The 22,446-nt window shown below is 43.3% G+C and overlaps 1 protein-coding gene across 14 annotated transcripts in view; it reads right to left on the minus strand.

Moving 5' to 3' along the window:
* Cnnm1 (cyclin and CBS domain divalent metal cation transport mediator 1) overlaps positions 1-22,446 on the minus strand; it is a 68,452-nt gene that overhangs the window by 15,529 nt on the left and 30,477 nt on the right. For 8 of the 14 annotated variants that reach the window (XM_029563019.1, XM_029563018.1, XM_029563020.1 and 5 more), the window contains exons 3-8: positions 21,414-21,554; positions 19,984-20,153; positions 18,121-18,220; positions 17,379-17,426; positions 13,480-13,542; positions 4,708-4,871 (exon numbers count right to left, since the gene is read on the minus strand). In XM_029563019.1, the coding sequence (XP_029418879.1) occupies positions 4,708-4,871; positions 13,480-13,542; positions 17,379-17,426; positions 18,121-18,220; positions 19,984-20,153; positions 21,414-21,554 (686 nt within the window). The remainder of the gene's footprint in view (positions 1-4,707; positions 4,872-13,479; positions 13,543-17,378; positions 17,427-18,120; positions 18,221-19,983; positions 20,154-21,413; positions 21,555-22,446) is intronic. The other 6 variants (XR_003849371.1, XM_008831943.2, XM_029563024.1 and 3 more) reach the window with 2 other exon arrangements.

Genomic DNA, 22,446 nt, shown 5'->3' on the forward strand with positions numbered 1-22,446 from the left:
ATGGGCAACAGTGTTCCCAGAACTACTAGCCAGGAACTGGGGCGGCCAGTGACTCTCTTTACAGTCCTTTGACTGCCCCACGTGTACCAGCCTTTCATACCCATTTATGGGACCCCCTCCACAAAGCACTGCTTTTATCCCCCTAGTTCCTTCCCAAGTTTTAAAGGCTTAGACAGTCTCCAGCTAATACAGTACTTAAAAAATTCCACATAGTTTTGTAATCAATCATATGGCACCCTGCATTGGCCATTGTTATTTAATGTTTATTTTCTCTCCTTAACTAGGACTTAACTTACAAGGTAGGGATATATTTTTATACAAAACATTTTATTTAATATTTAAAAAAAGATTTTACAGCCGGGCGTGGTGCTGCATGCCTTTAATCCCAGCACTCGGGAGGCAGAGGCAGGTGGATCTCTGTGAGTTCAAGGCCAGCCTGTTCTACACAGTGAATTCCAGGACAGCTGGAGCTACAGGGAGACCCTGTCTCAAAAAGCCAAAAAAACAAAGATTTTACTTATTATTTTTTATTTTATGTGTATGAGTTTATTGCCTGCATGTGTGCAAGTGCACCCTTGTCATGCAATGCCTGAGGAGGTCAGAGGAGAGCGTTGGATCCCGTAGAACTGGAGTTATAGACGACTGTTAGCCAACATGTGGGTGCTGGGAATGGAATCCAGGTTCTCTGCAAGAGCAGTCAGTGCCATCTCCCTAGCCCCACAAAATATTTTATATATTTATATCTTACATTCAAGTATGTTTAACATATGGCACTCAAAACCATTGTTAATGTTCAAAATACCTATTGATTGGCTGATGGAGCTAAGCAAATTAATTTTCAAAAGACGTGCTTTTATTTTCTCTTCACTGCCATAATGGAACCATTTCTTAACAATAGCTTGAGTTAAGACTGTCTTCTGATACTTTGGCCTATTAATAATTTAAGCGTCTTCTAAATTATAAAGGGAGGTCTATTTATTAGAAACTAAAAAAAAGTAAGGCTACACTTTTGGGAGTTTTAGCAGAAATGCCAAAGCACCCTAAAGTCAAGCTTTAAGCCAGTGGAAGTCACCTGTCACCTTAGGATGTTCTGTCTGAACTTGGCGACTTTCAGATGGTTTAGCATCCTTCAAAACACCATTCTGCAATTTAGGGGCTCTGCCACTAGATGGAGATGGGGACCTTGGTCAAAGTTACACAACCCAGACTGTAAGGTCAAATATTCTTAGGTAAATAGTGATCCTTAAGGACACATTTAAAGAATAATTCACAAGGATTCTTTGGTAGCTTCATAATGTATTAACAACTATTGTTGAAAACCTTTCATAGAAAATCATTACATGTGCCTTTCTATCTCATTTTGGATTTCTCTTAAAATTCTATTACTCTTGAACTTACTAATTTTGGAAGTGTAGTTCATCATGAAACCTTCCTGCAGCCTACAGTTGGGGCGTGGGCCCATGAAAATACATCTCCACACAGTATTCTCATACCTTTCTCAGGGGTGTGGCTCAGTGGTAGAGCACTTGCTTGAGGTGTCTGAGGCCCCAGATTCAGTCCCTACCATTACAAAATAAAATTTAGAAGTACAGAAAACTCTCCTCTGGTTAAAAAAGCTCAGGGTGGGGAGAGGTAGGTGGGGCAGGTATCTAAGTCATGGCCCTAACAGTTTATTGAATCAGGAGGAGGTATTTTTAACTTTAGTCTCAAGCCCAAACACATGTTTGTGCCTGAGCTTGCAAAATTCCCCTCAGCAGGACTAAAAGTTTTCAAGAGACCAAAGCTAGGTTTAAAGAAATTTCTTTGAATAATGCTTTAGTTAGCTAGCCTCCTCAATTTGAAAATGTTTAGGTAGAAAGAGGACCATGTTTGGTCCTTCCCAGTGGCTCAAACCAGAAGACTATCCTTTGATGAGCCATTTGGACAGACAGTTCAGTGCTCCTGAGAGCCGACTCAGGGTTCCACCTGTCACTGTCTCACCTTGACAGTCTTCCCTTTTACTTCCTTGTTATTTCTGGAGCTCTTTGTCCTGACATTCTAGGGGCGGAACTGGGTGATCACTGGAGCTTTAGGAAAAACCCTTACACATCCTCTGAGGAGCTGCCAAATTTCATCTCCTGAAAGCACTCTCCCATCTATGCAAGACTAGTAATGATCCCCCAAACCCTGGACTCTTCACAGCTGTCATATAAACCTGGCGGCTAAAGAACTACTTTCGCTTTATCTCCAAAGCAGCACACCAAATCTTCATACTGACTTTTTTTTTAAACTTAGGACGTCAATGGTACTATGAGAGCAATGTGATATGATTCCTCACCCCTAGGAATCTATGTGCTAAAACCTAATCCTCCAGGAGGAGGTATTCAAGAAGTGGGTCCTTCCAGAGGTGATTAGGTCCTAAGGTCCTGGTGGACACCATGACTGTGCTTCTATGGGGGCTTGCTTCCTTTCTTGCTCTCTACAACATGAGGAAGATGCCATGAGGAAGGAGGCCCCCAGCAGATGCTGGATCTACTGCCTGTGACCTTGGGTATCTCAGCTTATAGCACTGTGAGATTATAAATGTTGTTAAGCTGCATGTTCAAAGGTAGACCGTTATAGCAACCCAGGCTGACTAAGGCGAACAGAAGACCCAAGAAACAAAATAGTCTTTTTTTTTCAGTGCTTGGGCAATGCACTAAAAATAGAATTCACATTCCATATGTTCACTTAGAGAGCCCAGGGGGTTCTGCCTCGGATGGTGCTGCATTCCCGTCTTACAAGAGCCTCTGCTCTTCACAGGCCAGTGCTCAGATCCTTGACACCGCCCCCTTCCACTTCTCTGTAGTTTCCATCTAGAGCATTCTCTTCATCTCCCCTGTCGGTCTCAGCAAGTATGCGTTCCTCAGTCTGCTCAGCAGCCACTTCAAAGACAGCCCAAGCTCTGCTTCTCCCACGACTTCATATGTCATAACCACTTGAACTTACGTAGGTTATGGTGCGGTTATGTGTGCCAGCGTCCTCCCCCTACTGGCACATGAACTCTAGAGAAGAAGCAGCTTGTTTGTCTTCACCATAGTATCTCATCAATGCCAAGCATAAACCAGACATTGGTGAGATACTTGGTGAACTGCATACTGAAATTATGGCCCTTCCTACCATGTTCCTAATACTACAACCCAGGAGAGCCAACACGCCAGTTTTCTTTCTACTTTTCTCCCATCTCCACTGCTGAGGAAGGTCTGCATCAACAGTGAAAAGACTTTAAGGCTGAAAACCACAGAGTTGTGGTTTTCTGAGGGTTAGCCTTCTTGTCCCTGCAGACTTGTTTAATGTCCATGGTCATACCCGTGAGTCATGGTCAGTTAGTTCCTAGTCACCTTAATTTTCTAAACTTTCCCTAAAGCCCAGCAATTTCAGGGCTTGGACGCTAGAGGAAGACAGACACTTCAACAATGAAGCTTGACTCTATCACTTTTTAGCCACAGGAATCTAACACTTACATTTCAACTTCATCTGTACAATGGGAATGACAAGCAGGGCCTCATAGGGTGGTGGTAAGAGTTAATATAGTTCAGATAAAGGCCTCAGTAAAGCTCTTTGTACAGAGTATCCCCCTCACCATTATCCTACCCGTCCTTCAGGTTCTGCCCCTCCCCAGTTTCTTCTTTTCATAGCGACTTTTAGTGGCTGGCCTTCGCTTAAAGTGTCTGCAGAGTCCTGGAGCATAGAAAGCCAGCACACCCCATGCTAAGTAATCCAGGTATGTGCTTCTGTGTGACTTCAGTGACCTCTCATCACCTCACCCTGCAACTGGTACAGTCACCAAGTAGACACACTGGATATTTTCTTGGACTGGGATAAGTGGGGCTCTACAAGATCTTAGGGCAAAGTTTATAATGATTTGCTGAATGTTAGAGAAGAAAATAAAACAAAATCCAGGAGAGTAAGCAAAAGAGAAAATTTCTAAGAATTCCTGCGCAATGAAACCCCAAGGAAGGATATGAAGAGACAGCACCGTTCCTCCTTAATGTAGGGATGGAGCTGCCTCTTTCCATGCTACACCTGCGGAGTGACCCATTCTAAACATCATGGTTTAAAAATACTATCATAGGGCTGGAGAGATGGCTCAGTGGTTAAGAGCGCTGGCTGCTCTTATAGAGGACCTAGGTGTGGTTCCCAGCACACACATCGTGGCTAACAATTGTCCTTAATTCCAGTTCCAGAGGCTCTGATGCTTTCTTCTGTCTTCCGTGATCATTGCACATACAGCTGCATTTACACACATACAGGCAAACACTCCTACACACCCAAAAATACTATCCTATAAATCAATATACTGTCATGTAAAGTCAGTATGGTTTCTTCTATATTCTTGGCTTATTTATCACTTGCCAATTAACCTTGAAAAGAAATGAACAAAATCAATCTGGTGCCAATGGTGAGGGTCTAAAAGAAACAGGTCTGCTAGAAACTTGTCTCAGTTAGCTAATCTCCTATTAATATGTGCTTTAATTTCTCTATATGAAACAAAGGAATCAGGAAATCTTGACTATGGCAAACAACAACAACAACAATAACACTTCTAAAACAAAGTTTTTTACAGCCAGGGAGCAACTGCCACACAGCATGATACTGGAACAGGAGGAATGGGATGTGTATTATGTCTAGTGATGCATATTATGTCTTGTCCCACTCCCCCAGCTTACTGCCCTACTAGACGATTACCTTTACAAACTGCACATCACTGAGGATGTGCACTGAGTAGTCGGGTGTGTAGAGGTTGTTGCTGCTGCCGTACAGCTGGGTGTTGCTTCCGCCAAAGTCACTGCGCTCTCGGTTTGGAGACTCAGAGCGATTCAACCCGCTGCAGCGAGAAGGGGACCGGTTTACTGCAGATGGTGAGGAAGAGGGACAGGAACAACAGAAAAGACAAGGAGTGGCAGGCGGGGAGAGAGAAGGGATGAAAGGAGGGAGAGAGAAAGGTGCTGTTTACAGAGGTCTCGTGGTACTACCAGGTAGAGGTGGCCCTGGGAGAAGGAGAGGGGCCCAACTTTCCCACTAGAGTCCGGAAGAAGAGCGCTAGGTTGCTAGCATTGATTCCTGGGAGGCACAAACACGACTTCGTGGGAGCTCGGCCTTGACCAGAATGGAAGCTGGAGTGCTTGTTTTCCCTAGACAGTGGGTAGAGGTGGTCTGCTGCCTATCTTGTTCTTGTTTTCAATTTAGGTGCAGGAGACCTCCAAACACACAAAGATAGTGCTGGACCCCTCTCCTGTTGCGAGCATCATACATAACAGCATGAAAATCCTCTTTTACAAAGGTTAAGGCCTTAGGTTTGTCCTTAAAATCACCTGTTACCTCACCATCACCATACATTTTAGTGGAGCTAACTCAGGCCCATTTTGATATTGGCAGGGTCTGGAACACGAAAGTAAACAGAGGTCCACAAGCCACATGGGCAAATATTTGCAAATTGTACATCATATTAATAAGCAGTTAAATGTTTAAAATTTTAAAAATTTATTTTTCATCTTATGAGTGTTTGCCTGCATGTATGTAAGTGCACCCATGCATGCAATGCTTTCATAGGCCAGAAGATGGCATCGGATCCACTAGAACTGGAGTGCTGGCAGTTGTTATCTGCCATGTGGGTGCTGGGAACTGAACCTGGGTCTTCTGCAAGAGCTGTAACTGCTCTTAACCAGAGTCATCTCTTTAGCCCCTAATATGTTTTATCCTTGTCCTTGACAGCTATTCATACCAACCTGTAAGACCAGGTTCAACTCCTTTAGAGTTTTTTTTTTTTTAAATCAGAAAGTGGGGCTGTGTAGGATGAGCTAGTCCCTGGTCTAAGGGCTTCTAGACTCAGTATCCCTATAGCTGTAAAGGTGGGGGAACGCTGGGATTCAGGGTAGGCACAGTGCCTTGGCTCTGTGAACTCTTTGCCTCACCTATGGGGCAGACCTGAAAAGAGCCACAGTAGTCCTTTGAAATACGGCTCAGGACAGGGTTCACTCTTGTATACGTGGGCCCTGGAATAATCCACAGGCTTTCTGCCAAAGACCTAAATGTCTAGTCAGCTTCTTTACATGCAGGGAAGCCTATGCCACTTGGTTTTAAAAAATGCACAGTGAGCTATCCTCTCCAGAACCAACAAGACAGAGGGTTCTGAAGGTGACCTGTGTATTGTCTCAATCACGGGACAACCTCGATGAAAGAATGCAAAGCCCCTCGCACCCTTTTGTTTCCCAACTGATGCCACTCTGCACTTCCTCCAAAAAAGGGGGACAAGGAGGCTGTTGGCTATACAGATCTGCTTTAGAGGACTCAAGTGAAGAATAAACGTAGTCAAAGTTCTTCCAGGGCGGAACCTTGGGATTCTGCCTCTTAAGATAATTCTGATGTCAATCAAGATATCTGATTAGCACTATTGGACTGAGTCATGGAGGTTGATCTGTTTAGTTGCTAACCAATTACTAACCGGCCAACCATGTAGTAGCAAGATGAAAATAAACACAGGGTTGAATTGTTTTCTCATTAGAACTGTAAGAACAACTGCTTTCATATAATTCTAAAAGTGATGATTCCATTTGCATCTTAGTCTTCTCTGTAAATACCATCCCCTTGTACATGGCTACTTACCCCCAGAAACCTGGGAGTCAGCCCTGACCTCCCTATTCATCCATACTCACATCAAGACCTATCATCAGCCTCTAACACAAGGGGCCACCTGCATTCTCTTTTTCCTTTCTTTTTTAAAAATATTTTTTTATGTGTATATTTGCTTGCATGTATGTAAGTGCATCTGTGTCATGCAATGCCTGAAGAAGTCAGAGGAGGGCACCAGAGCTCCTGGAACTGGAGTTAGGGCAGTTGTTAGCTGCCATGTAGATGCTTGGGTCCTCTGCAAGAGCAACCAGTGCTCTTAACCACTGAGACATCTCTCCAGCCCCACATTCTCTCTTTGTAACCAGGGCACTTACTATTGCTTTTACCTAGCTCATTCTCTGATCTCCCTACTTCTAATCTCAAACAGCAGCCTCCCATCTGTGGGGGATGCTTTTGAAGAACCCTAGTGGATGCCCAAAGTACCAAACCTGATTTATATGCTCTTTTTCCCTATATATACATACATATGATAAAAATTAATGTATGAATTAGATACAATAACATTTATATCTATGTATTAATAATACAGAATCAATTATAACAATGCACTATACTCAAAGAGATTTAAATCTTATGAATTCCTTATTTCTGAAATTTTCAATTTAATATTTATGGACCTTGGTTAATCATGGGTAACTGAAATCACAGCAGGTGAATGTCTGACTAAAAGGAGACCACTGAGATCTGTTTTCATAAATCCATTTCCTACTGTGTTTGAATAAACCCAGACTCCTTGTTGGCTTCTACTTTCCTGATCGATGTCCTCTTGGGCTTCCTTCCCTTTTCCTGGTCTGCTCTAGGCCTTTGGCCTCCTTGGGCATCCTCAACCATGTAAGTGTCTTTTCCTGAGCAGATGCCAGTCCCTCAGTCTCCCACCCTGACCAGGCTGCCTTCTTCTCAGTTCCTAGCTGTCACTAGACATGCCCTCCTCTCTGAAGACCTCATCTGGCCACCTGAGAAGATTCCCCTTGTTTGTTACTGACCCTGTCCATTCCTTCAAGGAGTAATTTTGCAACTACTAATTACACATTTGTTAGGTCTGCTTAAATCTAAATTCCATGAGGGCAGCCTTTCCTGATCATCATCAATGTACACCCAGTACTTACCACAGCACCTGACCTGGGACAGGTACTTAATAAAAATGTATGGAGGGACAAATCTGTACTGAGCGGCCCCTAAAGGGGCTTTAGTTTAGAATCTACATGTTGTTTAAAGAGAGGTTTCAGAACTTCCAACTCATCTTGAGATCAGAGAGCCTTTCCTTTAGGTGTCATTCTGAGGAAGCCAATTTCTCCAAGAAGCTGGGGTGGGGGGCATGGACTGCTGGCAGGATACCAGAATGCAGCTGGATAGAGTTAAATCCAAGAAGCCTCAGGCCTCAGCCCAGCACCTTAGAAGGGAGCCAATGAGCACTGCTTGTGAGACAGGAGGTCCTGGGTTCACACCTGTAGGACTTGTAGGACTTGCTTCTTCACAGATGTTGGAGGATCAGATTTTCCTCCAGAGTGACTAAAGATTGAGAAGACAATGACAGAGAATACAGCGAGGCACCAAGTGAACTGCAAATTGTAACACTGGGAAGGAAAGAGACATTGAAAACAAGCTGATGAGTCCTGCCTGGCTTGGCTAAGTCTATTTGTAGCTATGCAGGGTGGCAGCTGGCTAAGAAAGTTAGTGCTCTGTGCTCTTGATAGTTGTAGGAGTGGCAGGTAGGCTTGGAGAAAAGCAGCTTTTTTGATATGTGATGGGGTCTGGACAACGATGCAGTAAGTGTTGACTTCAACTGAGTTTGGACATAATTAGGGGAGAGGATGTGAGCAGGATCTGTGGTTTCAGTTACCCTGAGACAGCACCATTGCACCTTGAGAATCTTTTGCTTTTCCTGGCCAGACATGGGCTTTACATACCCCACAGCTGCTGCCCCACTTCCTTATCTTGGGCCACATTTCAATATATATTTGGAGAGGATGCCAGGGAAAACAGTACCCAATCTTATCTACTAAACATTTTCCATCTACAGAATCTTCTGCCTGAATCATGTCCATTCTTTGCTGAAAACGGAGGCAACAATTACCTCCCAGTTTCTCATAAAGCTTTCATCGGCCACGAGCATTCTAGCTTAGGAAGGGCACTCTGTTGTAACTCAGGGACTCACATGTCAAACACAAGCTATATATATGTATATCACTGTTGTGTTGGGAGGAGAAACATGTTTTAAAAATTTTCAAAGTAAATACACTACTGAAGGTTTATTATAAAATCCCAAAGTATTTCTAACACCCAAAGATACAACTGTGTTATAAAAGCAATTTTTAAGAAAAAAAGAATCCTCATTCGTGACAAGGAAAGTCCCAGCTCACTGAATGTTGTGCAAGATGAATGTTTTCATGTCCCAGAGCCTGACATTCCTCAATAGGTAGGATGCTGATGACTCGGCACTTTGGTAATTGTACACATACACTCAGAGGTTTCAGAGCGAGGGAGATGGAAATGCTTTTAATAAAAAAAAAGAGAAGAAATCAGTAACAGACGAGTGTCCCAGCAGCATGGCAAACTAGTTCAAGTTGTATAATTCCCCCTTGGCATTTCCTAAGAGCACAGAGGCACAGCTTGGGGGAATGAAGCAACATGGAAAATCCCAAGTACTGTGCAAGGAGGTCTGAAAGATGACAGATCAAACAACAGTACATAAAACTGCTGGCCACAGGGCCATCAACAGGAAGTAGGCCAAGCGGTCCACATCTTTGGCCCACTTTTGCCCTTATATCATATCTTCCAGTGGCTCTCGTTTGACTGGGTGGTAGGGAGGACAATCTTTCTCTCAGGATCATTAACTGCTATGGAGAACTGTGGCAGACCTCATTCTTGAAGCCATTGTGTGATCAGTCTGCAAGAACTATCTGTCTTGAGGAACTGACACTGGGTGGAAGAGAGACTGGGGTAAAACTGAGGGAGGGTGGGGATGGAGGATGGCATGGAAGAGGATTCCACACTGGAATGGTGCTAGATACAATCTCCTTTCACTTTGCATTAATATGTGGGAGTCTTGAAGATTGTCAAACAGCTTTGGGATTCTGGCTTTGCTTGTGCCTACCTTTAACTCAGGAGTGTTCATAACCCTATACAGGAAACAGGACTCAAGATTCAGAAGTATAATGCTTGACTCCTCTTTGGAGCATGACAGGGTAAGGAAAAGAAGGGCTCTATGCCTGCGTGTCTACATCTTTTGGATCATCAGAGAAGGATGAGGGAGAACAGCTTCTTTTGGTCATGGTTACTACCATGGGTCATCTGTGTTCTCCAAACTGGATGGGGGTGGGGTTTAATTATATAGGCTTCTAAGAATACAAATTAAGATTATTAAAATTCATCATTCTTTGGTAGTATTCAACATCAGACAACCAAATGCCAAAAGCCAGCCCTCTGTCAAAGCTCCATGTGAACTCTGTAAGTCAGTCCCAGCTATGATCCCAGATGAACTTGCTCACGTTACAAGGAACTTTAATGATTCCCAAATGTTTACTACACAAGAGCCAACCCCAAGCAGTATTTCTACTTGCCACATTTTACAAAGTGGAAAGATATTTTTTTAGGGATTCCCTGTATATTCTTGGAGAAAACTCCATCGCCTTTGATCTCAAAGCACATCATGGCTAAAGAATCAAACCCTTGCCTGTGATGACTCTCCCATTTCTGTGTTTTTGTGGATTTGGAAGGATTGCCATGGGAAACTCAATATTATCTCCATCAGGAGAAGAATGAAGGAAGGGTAACTGCAGTGGAGTTAATCAGAAGGTTCATTTTTAAATGAAAGCACCTGCAAAGCTGGCTAATTGCACCACACTCTGGAGGTAACCCACAAACCACTAAGCTCTCCTTACTTCAAACTTGGGCTCAGATAGAAAAAATTACCCTGTGGACAATGATTTGTAATCACATGTTCAATATTTCTGAAATATTTAGCATAAGGACTGTTGGACTTAGTCCAGAGTGAGTACCACATTCATTATCATGGCTAATGTAAATACATCGAAGTCTTCTACGGGGTGTAAAATGTCACACACATGTAGGGATGCAGTAAGGTCCCAGGCAATAAGAAGAGAACAGGATCGAGAGATCTGGATTCCAATCCTCATCCCTCTACTTACTTATTACACATATAACACTGACAAATGGCTTAATTTCTCAGTCTGTTTTCAAACTGTTTCTCAACAGTAATTCCTGCCAATCTACCAAGGTGGTAGTGGGGAGTCAAATAAAATAATAATGATTTCTTTCTGAACATATTAATTTCTAAGATTCATCTCTTCCCCTAGTAAAGATAGATTAAGAATTGATATGTATGGACAAGAAATTAAGTCTTGGGCCAGAAGATACCCAGAACCTCTTGCCACAAAAATCCCAGGCTTTTCAGGGACTTTTGCGGAAGAGGTTGGCAGAAAGTATGTAAGAGCCAGAGGAAGGGGTGGAGGGTTAACTGGAAGTGTACTCTGACCACTATGCGGGCAGGCTATAGTCACACCTCCTTCCCAGGCTCATCAAGGAGATGAGGGGGAGTCAGTTGGCCCTCCCACCCAATCAGTCAATTTTAGCTGCATGTGGGGGAGGGGCTAAGGATATACAAGCCAAGAACGCCAGGAAGCACCTCTCTCACCATTTTCTGCAGCTGTTGGGGAGTCACAGGATCTGTATTTGAGCATGGACCTTCCAGTGCAGTCTTATATAGGGGGGGTTCCCACTTCTCTGTAAATACATCCCCACCCTATGCTTAGTTAAAAAAAAAAAGAAAATGATAGGTGTTTGGATAGATAGATGAAGATGAGAGGGATCTGACAAGACTGCAAGTGGATGGACTGGCACTGGGGAATGTCTGGGGACACTGACTTGACACAGTGGGTCTTAACACCTAGGACAGAGTATAGGGGCTCCAGTGGGGTGGTATGGGAGGATGCTGGTGGGGATGGGGCTATAAAGATGATTCAGATTGTTTGAGATATTCTGTATGAAATACAACAAAGTTTAATAAAAACAAATTAAAAATACACCCCAGGATTCTGAGCCTTTCTTAGTAAAATGGGACAAAAACAAGAGTGACAGAGGTAATGCCATGGTGTGGGGTTCCAGGATGTCACCAAAACACTGGGAAAGTTGGGTGGTTACCTAAAGACAGAGACCACCTAAACAAGAACGGAGAAGAGAGCAGGAGAAACAAGGTGCTTTCTATGTCTTTCTTTCTCCTAATGCACCTATGGCTGGCTCACCCTGCTGAGCTGATGCTGGTCTTGTTCTCACTTGTTTATTGGTGAGTTTCCTATTGGGTTGAACTCACAGTCATAGAGAATGGGGAGAAGGCTGAAAGAGCTCTCAGGGGCACACAGTATCAGCCAGAGCTGTGAAGTTTCAGCCTCTAGTGTGGGAAGGGCTTTATAGGTAAGAGTGAGTCACTTTGTGACAATGGGTTTCATTTAGTTTTTCATAATAAACACTGGTAAACTGAAGTTAACCTTTAGACTTGGAAATACAATTGACTGGGCTGTCTGGTCAGTTGAGGGTTAAAAAGAAAAAATATTTGCTTGCTTTGGCCCTTTTGGTTAAAAGTCTTAAGAATCTGTAACCTCCCTTTCTGTAGCATGTTCACAGTGGTCTCTTGGCATTCACCAAGATCTACCGTATGTGAAGAATCTTGAAGGTCCAGGATATCATTATTTCTAATTTTGCTGGCATGCAGTGTTAGACCACTTAGCTGGTGTGGGTACTAGATTGGCATCTCCCGTTGACTGTTGTAGCCTATAGCCACTGGGAAGGCACAAGCTCTCACAAAGCAAGAAAAGCTTTATTTCTTAGTGGAAAATTACCATCCAGCGAGAGAGAAAACATTAGTGAGCTCGGAGAAGGTGGTTAACTTGTCTTGAACAGATAAACATGGGAACCAGATGGGTTTTGATCGGAAAATGTGACTTGAGAAGAGAACACAAGGATGTCTGAAATTACGGTCATGGGGTTTGAGGTCTCAGGACACAGCCCTTCCAATGTTGAGGGTCTATTGTCCAGACGGAAAAACATTACTAGATTCTAGATCACTGAACACATGGGGTGGGTTCAGGTAGATAGATGAAGAAACCGTAAGAAATTGGAGTATCATAACTGTAGGCTAATTTAACAAATAAATTCCTGCTTTAGTCATTACTTACCCTATGGGACTAAGGGATCAACCTCTACAGATAAAAACAATATAAACATTGGGTTACTGAGTAGTTCTATGAGATTTTACTGGATTAAAAAGAAAAGCAGCCATTTTTATTGCATTAACATGAGATGTTAAGCCTAATGAAAAGTTGTTTGACAACTTTACATACAATATTCTTTATATGAGCAGAACCACAGAACATGTACCTGTCATCCAGCGTATTAGTAGGAAGGCGGGGGGTGGGTTAGTAGTTAGCTAAGAGCAGGGATCACTTAGAAGGAAATATGGAAGAAAGAAAGGCAGGAATCTAGGAAAGGGCTCCACAATCTCTTCCTGCTTTCTTCCCTTCTGCTTCTTATCCCTTCACTCTGCCGTCAAACGATGTGGAAAAGCTCTCACTAGTCCTTACTCCAGCCACTACTCCATGCATATACAGATACATTCTGGCAGGAAAATTCACAAATGATGCTGCTGAACTAACCAGAAAGGCAAATGAGTGCTACTTGTGCAATGCATTACGCCTCAGTCACTGGAGGGCCTGTGGTAGAGACCTGTTCCCATGCAGGACAGTGACAGACACCAAAGGCCTCCTGTAAACCCTACCAGAGTTAATCAGACCCGAGATAATCATGCATGTTTACCTGGGGAGCCTGCCAGAGAGTCCCCTCTGCTGAAGGCGAAGGTATGAGACACAGAGACAGGCACTAAAGATTCAGGGGCCAAGGATATGTGAGTAGCAGTGGGGAAGATAGACAAAAGGAGAGAGACAAAGAGCAAAGTGTGTGAGACGGTCTGTTCCTGGTACTTCCCAACATCACATTTCCTGGCAATAAGAAACCTTGTCTCTGAAAGCACAAGAATCACACTTGCTTACAAAGCCACTCTCCAGAGGGACAAGAAAATAAAATGAACTTTGTTGAAGGTCTTTGAAAGAATGTGCAATAATCTCAGAATAAGAGAGGCTGATGAGCAGCACAGCCGGTGCCCTGGTGGGCAGAACATAAGCAGCATTCTCTCTGAAGTTCTCACCTTAAGTTAGCAAATCCACTGGAGCCCAGCTCCCCGCCCCACTGCTCCCACCTGTCTCATGTATCCTGCTCAACTAAATGAGAGCACAAAAGCCAAGTACATGCTCCCATGAGGAACCTCCATAGGAGGCTAGACCCTGCCTGGGGTGCCCAGTGCTATTTCTACTCTTTGTATGGTTACAGTGCTGGTGGGGAACTGTGTACTGCTAGAAGAGGGGACAATGGCAGAATTCTAGTAATGCCAGTGTGAGTCCATTTATGAATCTTATCATAGTCACTTTTCAGGAAACATACGTGCTTCATAGTACCCCTCTTTCCATCCTCCTTCCTTCCTTTCCCCAGAGTCAAAAATGCTGTTGGCTATCCCTCAGATCTCAGCAGGGTAGAGGACTCCAGTCCTTTCCTCATGTTGATCCTGATCCACTGGTCTGCTTAAGGCCATTCAGTCTGTCTCATCTGATCACTCTCAGTCCCTTTCCAGGACCCAAATGAAGCTAGTCTGCAGGATGAAGGCACATGAAGTAGGCAGCTTTTGTGGTCTTACATTTTGCAGCACAGATCTGATCTGAAATGACTTATCCATACAGGGAGTTGGAGAGAGTTTTAGTATTTTTTTAAAAACATTTTTGATTGATTTATTTTTATTTTATGTGTATGAATGTTAAACCTGCATTGCATGTAGCTAAGTGCACCCGTGTCATGTAGTACCCATAGAGGACAGAGAGCGCATTGGATCCCCTGGAACTGGAGTTACTGATGGCAGTTAGCTGCCATGTGGGTTCTGGGATTTGAACCTGGGTCTTCTGCAAGAGCAGCCAGTGCTCTTAATGGCTAAGCCATCTCTCCAGCCCCATAGAGTTTTATACCTACCTGATAATCATTAGTTCTACCACAGGATACTAATGAGTATTTGGATTGGCCTCTGTTGGGAGACACACTAGAAAAGAAACCCTCATCTCATAAAGAATCATAGTTCTTTCTGAATTAAACATATACACTACCCAACATATAGAAGGCTTCTGCTCTTCCCATCGCATACCTCTGTGTGCTCCTGTTCTGGCTACTTGGCTCATGAAAGATTCCTTCCAGAAAGCCAGGCTCCCTCATCATGGGCTTCTGGGGTCCTTGGCAATCAAAACCAAGATAGAGTGTGGACTGCATTCTCTTTGCCACACCCAGGAAAGCCAGAGAGATTTCCTTATACCCTTAAGTTCAACTCTGAGCATATTGGTTACAGAGCCAGTGTTTCCACAAACTCATTATTTCACTTTCAACTTTAAAGGCGGAGTCAACTGTAGGCTGGCCAGGTCAAGATTTTCTAGAATGTATTTTCTAATGTATTTCTAGAATGTATTGCTCTGTGAATGAGCCACCTTCAACTACATGCTGAAGTTCCTGGCCAGTTAAAAGTGGAGCTGGGTGGCTGGACCTTGAATCAACATCCCCCGCCACAACCTGGGGAACAACCCTGGGGTGTTGGGTAGAATTTGCATTTATTCTATACTTCATTCAGGAGGGAGGACTTGATAAGAGGATGGACAATATCTCTTAACCCCTACTAGAATGATTTCTTTTTCCTGAACATATAAAGGTTCAGAAGCAAGAGAAAGGAAAGAATGTTTCCTTTTGTTAACTAATATACAAAGTATAATGGCACATGTGTATGAAGATGCCATGATAAAAGCCATTACTCTATAAGTTAACCTAAAAGTATAATTTAAAAAATGAAGAAAAGAGATCATTGTTGCAATGATCCATTTTCACTGATAAAATTGGAAGATTCTAATAGAACTAGAATCAGAGGAAGGATGAAGTCAGAGAATATCCACTTTAAACACTTTTACATTTAGTAGGTGAGAGAACAACATGAGGGACTTGCTTCTCTCCTTCTACCATGTGGGCTCCAGCAGTGAAACTCAGGTCATCAGATTCAGTTGCAAGTGTCCTTACCTGTGGAGCCATCTCACTGGCCCTCTTTTTAAAGAAAGCCATATAAACTGGGTGGGCTGGGAGACTTATGAAGCTCTTTCTTTCTCACAGTTCCGACCTCTTGGAGGAGCCAGAACGGGACTGGAAATTCTAAATAACATCTTAGAGTCCTAGGAGGTTCCTAAGTGATGTATGGACAGCTGAGGATGAAGCTTTACCTGCTGCCGGGATCCATCCCTCACCTGACTGGCTTTCTGATACAGAGTATTGTTGTTTTTTCCCTCAATTTTGCTTGACAGTCATTGGCTGACATTAACATCATAATGTACCACAGTTTTTAATTTTAATTTTATAGATCTCCTTCAACTCAAGTTCTGCAGTTTTGTGGGTATAGCAGATACTTAAGACTTCACTTCAGCCACTGCTGGGTTAGAAAGCAAAATGACACAGCAAATTGTTCTACCATTTCCATATAGCAACTGCATTCTAGAACATGATGGTTCTAAAATTTCTCATTGTGCTGTGTGAACTAGACAGGACACAGGTCATTTCATCTAGGTCAGTTACCAACTGGCTGGGTAATTTGGAGCAAATTCTTTACCTTTTCTTATTTAAAAAATAATTAAGTAACTTACTTATTTTTGTGGTGGTAGGGTTTAAACTCAGGGTCTAGCCCAGGCTAGACAACTGCTTAACCACTGAGTTATATCCCCAGGCCATTTAAAAAATTCTGAAGTGGCCTCTACCTTGCTCTGTTCTTGGAACTGTGATATCAAGCTTCAAAGTCTAATAAACATAAAACATTGTGTAAAATCTTTTTTATGATGTGAGTTAATACCCCATTTGACACTGCAGTGACCACTGCAATGGAAAATTCAAATCACTGAATCTAAAGGAAATCTACAGCAAATTCTTTCTGAATCACATTTACATCACCATAGAAGCCATGCTTTCTATACACAAACATACTAATCCTGCACAGAAAACAGCAAGCAGGTACAGCACAGAAGGAGCACAGCAAGCCAGCCCCCACCCCCCAGCAGCATGCGTGGCCAGCTGGAAGCCACCTTCCTAACTGGGAGGTGGTAGGTAAAGAAAGAGCAGCAGATAAGCCACAGATTGCACAAGCCCGAGATGTACAGCCTGAATGCCACAGTCACTTTTTCCTGAGGACAAACACTGCAGACAAAATCATGGCACTTCAGGTAGAGACCAGGGGTGAATTATCCCTGCAGAGAAGGAAAGGCCGAACCATGACTGGAGATTCAGATCAACTGCCTGCGTTTCCTGGCATGGTACTCATGGTACCCCACTCACACCACACTGCTATCCTCCCCTAGTCCCCTGCATCACTTGTGTGTGAACAGAGAAGCCACAGCACACATTCCAAACACACCAAGCTTAAGCCTGCGAGCTCTGTGGGTACCTGGAAGGAGGCAGTGTTCCTGGCAGAGCATTACAAAGAGGCTGCCAGCATTTGTGTTAGCCCAGCCCATGGTCAAATTGCTTGGTCCAGGTTCCCAAAGTGGGCTGAGGCGGGACCATGACAGGGAGGACGAGGAAAGGGTTTGAGAGATACATACGAAAGACAGAGGATCCAGCCAGACTTCCAACCTTCCGCACGTCATTATCTAAGGACAGAAGGATGCAGGGGATTTCAGAGGCAATCGAGAAAACATAATTTCTTATGGGAATCTCTGCTTCTACTCCACCCCAGTACCAATGAACCCAATGGAAACCGGGCAGTGAAATGGGAGGGAAGGGAATAGGGGCAAAAAGTGAAACAAACTTGTCTTTTCATGCATCCTGAAAAATACGTTCTCCATTCTCCAACCCCAACACTTGCTAATAAATTACTTTTTTTTCAAGTTAATTTTTTCCTCTTATTTTTTTAAAAAAGTATTTTATTTATTATTTTAATTTTATGTGTATGAGTGTATTTCCTGCATGTTAAGTATACCCATGTCATGCAATGTCTGTGGTAGTCAGAAGAAGACATCGGATCCCATGGAACTGGAGTTATGGACAATTATTAGCCACCACATAGGTGCTGGGAATCGAACCCCGGTCCTCTGCAAGAGCAGTCCGTGTCTTAACTGCTGAGCCATCTCTCCAGGCCCTCCTCCTATTTTTTAAGCTAAACAAACTGAATGAAAAACCATTCTTAAACCAATTTTGCACAGAAGGAAATGAAAGCTGGGGAGTTAAATGGCTTGTCTGAGGACGTATGACAGGATCCACAAAGGAGTCACGACTGGAGCCTAGACGCTATTCCTCGGAGGTCCCATTGCTTCCCAGATAAGCTCTGGCTTGAGAACTGAATACCTGAGCAAGCAGTGGTCATGATGGCTGGAACACCATAGTAGGTAAAGGCTCCATTCTCAAAGCGAAGGCCTTCCTTACCAACCTCCACTTCCACTTTACCCTGGAGAAAGAAGGAGTGTGCTGAGGGTGTGCCAAGGATGTCCAGGTCTAGCATCCACTAGGACCCTACACACTTCTCTGTGCATGACAAGTGGACTCATGCTTTTATCATAGGACAATGCTGATTCTGTCTAGATTTATATTACAGAAATAAAATCTCCAACTTTGGAAGCCCTTCGCAGGGAATTCATTGCTTCACTGATGCAAAAGTATCATTCAGTCACAAATAACCATGTTCTCCTTACATACAGTAATGGCCATTTCAGAACACAGGTCTAAGCAGCAGTCAAGCATCCATAAATGGCTTCACCAGTTTGGCCTGACATCAGACCATTTCTAAGTCTAGCTGAGATAAAATCTGATCTTGTTGAATTAATCATTGACAGCGATCTCTAATATGAGTGCATAGTTACATCTATGCATGCTGTATCGTTATGTGCACCACCTGGATTCTCACTGTCAATTTCACAGTCCCATGAGAGATATAACATTTTTATCCCCAATTTACAGATGCATCAAGTTAGAGGCTTGGAGAGGTGAAATAACTTAGCCAAGGTTAGTTATCAAATGGCAACAGTATAATTTTGAAGACTGGTCTTCCTGATTTCTGAGCCTACCTTCTTTCTACTACATTTTATTCCCTTCAGCTTTTATTTGAAACTGTTTTTATTAAGGGTAAGATGAAGGATTACATGTGGCCTTATGCTATATAAACAATGTAACAGGATCCATCTCAATTTCTAACAGTGAAGAACTGGACCGTGTTTTTGGAGAAGTCATTTTATTGCTGCTATTTGGAAGGATGTATGTGAGACAAAACTGTAGTGTCCAAAAGGACAGGCCGAAGTGGACTGTAACAAACAGAGGCCATTTCTAAGTTAATGTGAATTTTATCAAGATCTTAAAGCCATCACTGTGTTTAGGGACTATAAAATTCTGCTGCGAAGAGACATGTAATCAGTGATAGAGCTCATGGTGGGGCAAGTATAGGGCACCAGCTCTGTTTCAGTAGAACCATGCCTAGCACTTTTTACTTTTTTTTTTTTTTTTTAATGCTTTTGAGACATGGTCTTGTTGGCTGGCCTGGAACTCAGTACATAGATCAGGCTGGCCTCAAACTTTCAGTTATCCTCCTGCCCCTGCTTCCTGAGTGCTGGGGTTTTAGGTGTGTGCCACTGTGCCCAGCTCTGATAACTTATTTATGTCGGGCCCATTCATGTACCCAGAGCAAGGACTGCCTCCCTTCCTGGTCCTCTGCAAGGGAAGAAGATTCAAGGAACTACCAAGGACGGAATGTGGCACAGAGAATGAATATGTTCTATGTGCTTCAGGAAGCAGGGCAAGGACCAGTGTGGACATCAGAGATGGTGAGAGTTCAACTCGACAGAGGAGAGGGTTTAACAAGAACTGTCTGAAGATCAGGAGACAGAGGGGAATACTCAGGCAGATACATGGAAGTATTAGGGATGCACATGGCAAAGCCTCTGAAAGTTCAAAGGTTGAACACTTCTACTAGACAGGCTTCTCACCATAGTCCAAGCATCCTGAGTGGTCAGATGAAACAGTATCAAAGATACCACAGCTCCCAGAAAATCAGTCTTACATGCCCATATATACCTCCTGTGGGTAACGCAGGCATGCCTACCCCGATGGCCTTGCTCCCCAGGCACCTTGTAGTAAGGGAGGCAGGGCCATAGCCAATTCCCCTTTACCCTGAAGATGCCCTCCTCTTGCCCTTGGAAGTTCCCTGACCTTGCCACTCACCTGTAAAAGCAGCACAAAATAGTCCACAGGGCGGTTGCGCTGGTAGAGGTAATGTTCTGGGGCTTTCTTGTTCCTCTCATCAAACTTGAGCTCTTGGATTACGTTGGGATGCTTCAGGAGCCGGAGTAGGATCTTCTCGGAAAGGTACAGAGACTTAAAGGGCTCCACTTCTAGAAGACAGTACGAGGGAGGGGGAAATCAGTACACCTCACCATTTTACCCATAGCTGGGGGAGTCAAGAGTGTGGCACCTGGGACTACATACAGAACATGTGCCTCCCACTCATGCACTGGGATGGGCATTTTCACATTCCTCAGGGTGAGGAATTTTAAGCAATGTGTGTCTCAGAGGAATCTTCCCTAATCCCTCTGCAGATAATTGTCCCTGCACTGGCATCTCAGGAGAAATAGGTCACTATTTGGGAAATGTTAGTTTTGGTATTAATTTTCTCTTTGATTTTATTCAGAGTTAGATATGGATAACTAAGTCATGTAGACAACAAAGTCTTTAATTTTACAGTAGAATGACATCCAGAGAATTTAATCTGGTTTATGTGGATAACATTCATGTGTTGGATGTTCAAGTTAACAGAGATAGGTAATTACTTATGTGACAGGTTATCAATAACATGAAGTATCACTGTATCATATTTCACTATTAATAGATATATATTAATATTTACATTATTATATTAAGTAGGTAAAGCTGCTCTGCTTTGAGAAATTTGTCAGTGGTTAAAAGAACTCTATGTTCAAACTAGATTACATGTTGAACACTCTTCTCTAAAGAGGCTCTGCCTTATAATTTCCTACTTTTTAGCTGCTGGAACAGTGCTAGCTACCACCCATTACATCTCAATAAATATGCTGTATTAACTAACTATGGAACTCAGTGATGACTACGATCATTCCGGGTCAGCACGTTAATCAGGACTGAAGATGTCAGTGTTTAAAGGCAAACTCTCCATTCCTCACAAAAAGGAGTTTTGATCCTTTCCCTGCTTTTCTTTCTAAAGACATGAAGATCCACAATCCAGTTCTATATTTTAAGAACTCGAAGTCCACAGGCCTATATGGCTCTTGGTTGTTTGGTAGGATAGTGCTTTTCTGGAACTCTGGGACAAAAGCTCTGGTACATCCCAATTCTAACAGGATGGAAGTTGGCCTCAGGGGCTCTAGGCAGGAAGTGAGCAGAGGAAGGCTAAAGTGCAGCAGTGGTTTCTTTGGCTCTTTTCTGAAGCACAAAGAATTGAGTACTAATAGCCTCCTCACCATCACGATGAGCTTAATCACATCACCCCTTGGGAGGCAGCCTGCTTCCTAGAACAGTGGCTCTCGGTGGTGCCAGTGGTATACAGGAATGGGGATGAACGTATGGGTGATGAATGGTGCTACCTTAGATTAGGGCAGGTGTGGTGGGGTAGATCCTACCTGTGGCCATGAAGCGGTGTGTGGCAAGCAGCAGCTGAGGTGAGATCTTCACTCTGATCTCCGAGTCCGAAAGCTTAAAGAGAGAGAAGTCATGCCGCTTCCTCTCCCGATGCGGGACCCTCTGCTTTTTCCGATTGTCAGCTACAGGGTCACAGGGAAAAGATGACAGCTACCTCAGAATCCCTGTTGATCTTTGGATGTTTTCACAGATAGATTCTTTGGAACCATACACATTTCTGTGCCTGCTACAGGAGGAACGACAACTCTCTTCCAGTAAGTGGCAGCAGGCAGCAGATGGTCAGTGTTGTTTACAATTAGGTGGTAAGCAGGTGAAAGGAGGAAAAATGGGTTGGAGTTCCTAAGCCCAGGGTCCAAGGGCTGGCTCCCTTACCTGCTAGTTGTGCAGCCTCTCTCTGCATCAGAGCTTTTTTGCTTGTCTTAATCCAAACAAGGGAACTACAATATTTAATAACCTATTTATGTAGTTGCCGTAACACTCCCAACAGGCAACTACACACAATAGTGTTTACACAAAGTCATACAAACATGAGTGAGTATTTTTTATATCTCGGCAGTTAGGGTTTCTACCTCTGTCTTCTTTCTTTCCTCAGAGCTGGGCTCACCTGATCTCTTCCTGATGATCTAAGCCATACCCTGAGTGGTGACTAAGGTATGTCACCCTCTTACAACTCATAATTTTCCCATTTCAACCTCCCCAGATCCCCCCAGAGAGAGAATGATGAGAAGCATAAGGAAAACAAGAGAAGAAATAAGAGTATGTGTTTAATTTACAAAAGCAGGTGCTTCAGATGGACGGCTCAGCAGAGCACAAAAACTCTGAGAGCTGTATTCTAGACATGTGACTATTCACCGGGACTTGACTTTTAAAAAGAAAAACTTCCACATATATATACACACACGTATATATACTTGTGTATATATGTATGTACAAATAATTTTTTTCAGTGGACAGAGTGCTTAGATTTTTTTTTTTTTGGTCTTTTTGAGACAGGGTCTCCCTGTAGCCCCAGCT

This window comes from Nannospalax galili, unplaced genomic scaffold, assembly GCF_000622305.1.
Source record: "Nannospalax galili isolate Female #2095 unplaced genomic scaffold, S.galili_v1.0 scaffold875, whole genome shotgun sequence".
Lineage (NCBI taxonomy): Eukaryota > Metazoa > Chordata > Mammalia > Rodentia > Spalacidae > Nannospalax > Nannospalax galili.